At 45.5% G+C, this 7324-nt stretch overlaps 1 protein-coding gene across 1 annotated transcript; it reads left to right on the top strand.

Moving 5' to 3' along the window:
- Nucleotides 1-320: 320 nt before the first annotated feature.
- On the top strand, nt 321-6594 carry LOC123115294 (uncharacterized). The gene is made up of 5 exons (XM_044536487.1): nt 321-368; nt 1875-2774; nt 2863-3060; nt 3133-3412; nt 6235-6594. Exons 1-5 carry the CDS (start codon nt 321-323, stop codon nt 6270-6272), a joined length of 1464 nt encoding a protein of 487 aa, XP_044392422.1. The 3' UTR covers nt 6273-6594.
- The last annotated feature ends 730 nt before the right edge of the window (nt 6595-7324 follow it).

Below are 7324 nucleotides of genomic sequence, written 5' to 3'. Positions count from 1 at the left end.
GACTCCAGCACTGCGCTCCAGCCTGTGATTCCTCTTCCGTCGTTCGTCCTCACCGCCGCCCCTGGTCGCCTAGGCCGACTCTGGTCGTCCCCCGTACAGGCTCTGCTCGGCGAGATCTGCTCCTCGAGCTCATCCCGTAGGTCCGCCGCCCCTGGGCGACCTCCCTCATCGGCTCTGCACAGGATTTGCTCGGGGAGAGGTTCTTCTCGAGCTCATCCCAGATGTACGCCGCCCCTTGACGCTGGCCGTCCCAGCAGCGTCCGTACATGCAAGTTCAGATCTCAAAAGAGTGCTCGACGCCGTCCACCCTGATAGCGGCCATGTCGGGGTTGGAGGTCAAGCGTGAGGACGATGATTCGGCGGAGCAGGTAAACATTTCATCTTTGTTTGCATTGCATTTCAAGGTCGAATTATTTGAGCTGGGACCTTGAACAATTCATATGATGATTCTACTTGTGCTAATAAGAAATGCCATTCTACTTGCCAAGAGGAAAAAAACTTCATAGTTTACAGGTCTTAACAATTAGCTACATGGTAAAGTCGTTGATTTAATTCTTTCCCATAATAGGGACGAAGTGATAATTTGATGAGTGGTTTGACACAGCCTTTGCTCATAGAGACAAAAGGAGTGGCAAGTTGACAATGCAGAGGATAATGATGGTTGCTGGTCCATACAGATTCCTCATGCCACATCTGAAGGTTTTCTCGTAATCTCTTGAATGTGCTTATTTTTTGTTGCTGAATGCATATAACCTTCATCTGCATTGGCTCTTTTCACAAATATATCAGTTTCAGTTCTTCATCAACTTCATTCTCTAGTCTGCAATGGCCATTTTTCTTATGGAATGACAAATTTATTGCACACAGTTGTACATAAAATATTTTAGCATTACTATCATCTTCTAATACAGAAACGGGAAGTTTTGGAACCTATAAATCGATGGAAAATTGGAACAATTATTTTTGTAATGTATCTATAAATAAAATGAAAATAATAATAATATTGTAATGCTCAATCATCTTCTGGTTGTTGAGCGGAACGCTGTTGATGATTACTCCACAACTGTCGAGCAATGCCTGCACGAACTCTCTCACCAGCAGCTCGTTCATCTTCTCTTGCTTGCCCTCTAACTTGCTGATCACCATGGTCAACATGTTGTTGTGCTTCCCCATGCTCATAAAGCTCGAACAACTCATCATGATGATTAACCTTCCGGATGAAGTTGTGGATAATACAACAAGTCATAACAATTTTGACTTGTGTTTTATATGGATAAGGAATTCCTCCTTTCCTACTTAAAATTGGAAAGCGAGCTTTTAGAACACCAAAAGTTCGCTCAACAACATTTCATACTTGTGCGTGCAGATGATTGAACATATCTTTCTCACTAGTATATCGTCGATTACTTCCACGAAAAGAAGCAATATGATAACGATCTCCACGGTACGGGGCTATAAATTTTGGAGTATTTGCATATCCAGAATCAACAAGATAAAATTTACCCGCGCGCAAGGTTTGATAGCACGGTCAGAATCTTTATGTAATAAGATTAACCAATATATAGTTTATATTAGCCAAACGTCTCCCAGCCAGCGCCTGTGACTGGATTTGTTATACTCCCTCCGTTCCTAAATAATTGTCTTTCTAGAAATTTCAACAAGTGACTATATACAGAGCAAAATGAGTGAATCTACACTCTAAAACATGTCTACATACATCCGTATGTTGTAGTCCATTTGAGATGGCTAGAAAGACAATTATTTGGGAACGGAGGGAGTAGTAGCCAAACGAGGTTTTGTTCGGTTGAACCGTTTTCCTGGTTTATAGAGTACGGATTCATATCTACTATCCAAACAACGCCTTCGAGTGTTAGGAGTCCAGATGGAGATGGAGTCGATATCCGCGCGCCGCCCGCCGCCCGACCGCATCAGCGCCCTCCCCGACGACCTCCTCCTCCTCATCCTCCCCCGCCTCGGTTGCGCCGCCGCCGCCGCGCGCACCGCCGCCCTCTCCCGCCGGTGGCGCGGGGCCGGCCTCTGGCCCCGCCTCCGCCGGATCGTCCTCCGCGACGTGCCCTTCCCCTCGCTCGAAGCGGCGCTCGGCGCCCCCGCCCGCGGTTTCCCTCCTGCAAATCCGCATCACCGACAAGCGCCTCCCCGAGCACAGCCGGCCCGACTCCGCCCGCGTCAACTCGCTGCTGCTCGCCGCCGCGCGGCTCCAGCCGGAGGAGCTCGCCGTGGCCCTCCCCTCGGGCTTGATACACGGCACCCTCGCCCTCGACCTCTCCTGCTTCCAGCGCACCACCTCCATCGTGCTGGACATCTTTTCCGTCCTCCTCCTCGTGCCCGCCGGCGTCGAGTTCCCCGCGCTCCAGAAGCTGTCCCTGCTGTGCTGCCACCCCGACCTCGACCTCGGCTCCTTCATCCCCTGCTGCCCCCGCCTGCGCACGCTCTGGCTTGCCGGCTTCTTCTTCCAAGAGGGCGTCCTGAGCCTCCACTCTGCGTCGCTAAAGGAGCTTGTCGTGGACAGCGAGACGGGATTGGCAGAGCATATCAACATTGTTGCCCCCATGCTCAAGCGATTGACCATGTCCTTCCTCTCCTCGGGGCTCAGCATCTCCGTCTTGGCACCAATGCTCGACAAGGTCTCATGGCGCTGCTGCTATACCAAATACTCTGTTTTGTTTGGTTTTTGGCAACTAAAAGAGGTGTTGCTACGGACGGCAGACACACAAGGACAACTCCTCTCGCTGCTGCGCATTCATATTGCAACCGTTCGTACTTTCTCCTGCTCAGTTTACTGGAAGCTCAGACTAAACTAAATTTGTGAATGATATATATCCTGCCAAATTGCTTTTTCAGGGTCTGTCTTTTCTTAACGGCGAACCGGGCAACTTTACGCATGAGATCGAGAAGCATATGATTGCCAACTTCTCTGTTTTGGAGCTATATATCACAAGGGAGGAGCATGTTTATGGAGCACCCGTGTTTCATCTCCTAGGGATGAACCAAATTCGTAGTGCTATGCAGAAGCTTAAGATCACTCTACCGGGACCAGCGGTAATATTCTTCTCTGAATGACATATCCCAATGATACCTGTGCAGTAATTCACTTATAATGTCTGGTTTTAGGCGAGAAGATGCTTACTAGATTGTAGATGTCACCAGCCCATGGGCTGGAGATCCCAAACTATCTCCTTGACTGCTCTCGAAGAAGTGGAGATCAACGGCTTCCAAGGAGACTGTCATGAGCTCGATGTCTTGAAACTGATATTCAGATGTGCGCCAATGCTTAAAAGAATGATTGTGAAGCTATCATATACGGCCTCAAAAAGTAACTATAGACGCAATACACTATTTTACATCCCCAGGGCTAATTCATCTATGGAGTTCTATGTCTATCTTAACTCCGGTGAGTATGTTCGGCATTCATGAATAGCATGCTCTTCTTGATTCAGCAAGAATATAATTGTTAATCTTGATAAGTTTTGTCAGACCCTAAGTCTGTCAAGCCATGGGTTGTTTCATTTTGTACAGAATATCTAAGGTGTTTGCATTGACATGCAAATTATAAAGTCTGGAGCATATGTATTCCAGTTATTAGTTAAATATGCTTACCTGTTAATTTGTGCAGACAAACCCTCATATCAAATAGGAGCTGAGTGGTGTAGTTGGTGATAAACAATTAGATTTTTTTGTGCAGGCTTCCTTTCCTTAGTTGTGCTTTTTATTTATGCAATCTTCTTTTTTTAGAACAGCTGCTTTATCATTTGTTAACCATTCACCAAGTATTTACATAACAACAGCATATGGTTGGAAACTCTTTGAAGCCGTTTCCACAGTCCTAAGACTCCATGCTCTCCTTTGTCACTGTTAGTCCACACTTCAGAGAACATCTCCATATAAGATTCATGGCGCCCCCACATCTCTCCCTATTGAAAGGGTTGTATGTTACTTCTTCCCTCTCCCTAGTTTCTGCTTCCAACTCAATTAGTAAAGCCATGTGATATGATTCTTCAGTAGCTATATGCTTCACTGAAATCTCACGGAAGCAATCAAAGAGAGCAGCGTTCCCAAAGTCTATCCAATCTCACTTGGACATTCTCCTCGTTATCATGCTTGTTATTCCAAGTGAAATGATACCCTGAACAACCAAGGTTTTGACGCCCACATACGTCCGCACATTTTCTAAATCTTCCTATCTGAGTGGGATTTCTATCGTTTTGACCTCGCTGCTCTGAAGCCTTTCGAACCGCATTAAAATCTCCTGCACACAGCCAAGGTAAGTCGGACTGTGCACAGAGGTACCGAATGATACTCCATGTTTTGTCAGGGAGTTATGCTTTAGGTTCTCCATAAATCCCTGAGAACCGCACTTTATTCCCTGCTCCTGAATATATATGTCCATGTGTGCTGCGAGTACGGCTTGAATTCCACAGAGACTTTGTCTCGCCACCAGAGAGCCAAACCTCGTCCTTTTCCATTAGAATTCACCGCATAACCATTCTGAAAACCCAAACTCAACCTTAGTCTCTCCATCGTCGGTTCTCTTTTTTTGGTTTCGCATAGAAACACCAGCCCGTGGTCGAAGGATTGAACTATGCCCCTTAATTCTCCCACAGTTGGGGTCAACCCCCAAACGCTGACAGTTCCAAGGTAAGATCCTCATTGAGCCCGCTGGGCCTGCTCCTCCTTTGCAGGCTCCGTTGTTTTCTCAGTTAGGTCCGCAGAGTCACTACCTTCAACAGTTCGTTGTCCCTTCACTCCTCCAAAAATGTCCGTCCTTTCCACCACGCCCACAACAGGACCTTATTGGACCGGCACCCACACCTTCCTCGCACTACTTTTCCTGGAGGTAGGAGTCCGCTTTTCTTTTACGGGTACTCCCTGTCCCGCCTCCTGACGCCTGGGCTTTTTCACACATTTGCGCCTCATTTGGCCAGTTTGTCCTGATGCTGCTCCAGCCATGGCTGCCTTTTTGGTAGGCGAGCAAACCTTTTTCTTGCCCTTCACCTCCATGCCACCTCTCCCATCTGTTGCTCCTCTCTTCATTGAGCTGGTGACTTCCTTCTCAGATTTCTTACAACTCTTGCCCGCCCCTGCGGCAGAGTCAAGTTGCGGTCACCTTGGAGGGAGATCATGAATAACATCTGTCCCCCTCGTTGCCGACTCTGATGAGATTGATCTGCTACCCCAGCTGCTTGTTAGAAATAGGCTGAAGTAGAGAAGCAGAGGGGAGCTAGGGCTGAACACAGGATAGTTTAATTTCTTGAAGTTGCGCCTTGTATTGCTGGCTTGCTGCTCTAAGGTATATATAGAGTACAAGGCAAGTCGGTTGCTAGTGCTAAACCTACCCTGCAGTCTAGCAGCTGCCACATGCAAAAAGGCAAATTGAGCTGCATACACTAATTGACTGACTAAGGAAGCTCCAGCCGAGCTGTAATAATAGTCTAATATTACCTCCATCCCAAATTACTCCCTCTATAAACTAATATAAGATCTATTAGATCCCTACTTTAGGGATCTAATAGATCTTATATTAGTTTACAGAGGGAGTACTTGCCTTGCATTTTTCTAGATACAGATGTATCTAACACTAAAATGTGTCTAGATACGGATGTTTAGATGCATCCGTATATAGACAAATCCAAGACAAGTAATTCAGGATGGGGGAGTACTAGCTAAGTTACAAGACAAGGATTACAGGTTACGGTGCAGCTAAGTCACTACCCCAAGCCTTGGTCAAGCATCGCTCCAGCCTCCAGCGCAGCCGCATTAACTTGCTGCTCCGCCATCCACCTGGGGCTCGTCTCCGGATCTGCCTTCAACCCAGGAATCACCAGCCCCGAAGCCTCCTCAGTCAGCTTTCATTCCTCCCAGCCTCGTCGAGATACTGCCTACTTCGTCGCTGGGTCCGGCCCTCGACTTCCCGTACTCTGCCATGGTTCTTTCCCCTTCTAGCGCCCCGGAACTCGGCACCAGAGGCCCAAACCACCACCTCTCCTCTGCCCGAGCCTGGGCTCTCTCACTCTCGACGAAGGATTCGCTCCTACGCAATCCTCCGTATTGATTATGCCCTTGTATTTTGCATCTGTATTCAGTGGCAAAAAGATAGTTTATATGTTACAGCTGGCATGTACTGAACGACAACAATCTTTACTCAGACAATGACTCTTTAAGTTTGAGCACATTATGATACTGATCAGAGCTTGTTTCAATTTGTCTCCTCTGCAGGTTTACGGTATTACGGGCCAAAATTCCTGTTGAGTTGAATCTCACCCGTACATCTGCGGATCAGTGGTCCACATCGACAACAAGATTATCCTCCCACCAGGACCAACTCGCTTACCTGTTATTAGGATTTTTCTTTGTGTTTGTGCCTTGGCGCTGCCGACATGTCAATGTACTATGTTTTTTCTTAATTTGCCATCACTTAGAGACAAAAAATTCTAAATTTATGATGCCATTTTATTTTCTAGTTTCGTCATGAATTTTAGAGATCGTTTGCCATGTCAGTGTACTACATTCTCTACATTTGCTATGTATTAGAGATCTTTAAATTTTCCATTATAAGCAATCTCTAATTCGAACTTAGCCGTGCGAACAACATTTGCCATGATAAGTTTGTGGACCTTGGCAAATTTAGGTTTAGATTGTGGATTTTTTTTATGAACATGGCAAATTTAGTTCCAGACCATTGTTTTTTTTGTGTGAACATGGCAAACTTTAATCTTACCATGACAATTTTTATTGTTTGGACCATGGCAATTAAATTGTTGCTTTCTTCGAGCATCATGTATATTTGGTTTGTATGTATCATGGTGATTTTATACTAATTTTGCCATCATGACAAAGTTACACAAAATTTGACATCATAGATAACTCTCTTTTATTGTAGCAGATTTCTTTCTTTTCGCAACATGCAAAATTTCTCTTTGTTTTAGTCATGGTAGATAGTTCACGCATCATGTCATGTTTAGTCCATGGACCATGGCAAATTCAGTTTCGGATCATGGCAAACCTTTTTGACCATGGCACTTTTTTCACCATGGCAATTTTCATATTTTGAAACAATCCAAAATTTAATTTAAACCATGACAATTTTTTATAGCAAGGCAATTTTATTTGTTTGACCATGCAAACTTTACCCATTAATGTTTCTATTCTTTTATAAATTCAAAGCACAATAGAGGTCAAAAATAGAAAAGTAAGCTAGAAATTCCTCCAAAAATTTCAGCGCATATGGCTGCTCGGATCGTGGAAAATGGTGGCGACAACACATGATTGACATCGTTTTGATGGTGCTTCTCGAGTACCCCATCTG

Source organism: Triticum aestivum, chromosome 5B (assembly GCF_018294505.1).
Source record: "Triticum aestivum cultivar Chinese Spring chromosome 5B, IWGSC CS RefSeq v2.1, whole genome shotgun sequence".
Classification (NCBI taxonomy): domain Eukaryota; kingdom Viridiplantae; phylum Streptophyta; class Magnoliopsida; order Poales; family Poaceae; genus Triticum; species Triticum aestivum.
This window is presented reverse-complemented; position numbering and strand designations above follow the sequence as displayed.

Excerpts from the sequence above, each read along its gene's own strand:
- LOC123115294 (XM_044536487.1), top strand. The coding sequence starts at position 321 with ATGTCGGGGTTGGAGGTCAAGCGTGAGGACGATGATTCGGCGGAGCAG. Across the intron at positions 3,061-3,132 it reads TCACTCTACCGGGACCAGCG|GCGAGAAGATGCTTACTAGA; the intron begins GTAATATTCTTC and ends GTCTGGTTTTAG. Across the intron at positions 3,413-6,234 it reads CTATGTCTATCTTAACTCCG|GTTTACGGTATTACGGGCCA; the intron begins GTGAGTATGTTC and ends TCTCCTCTGCAG.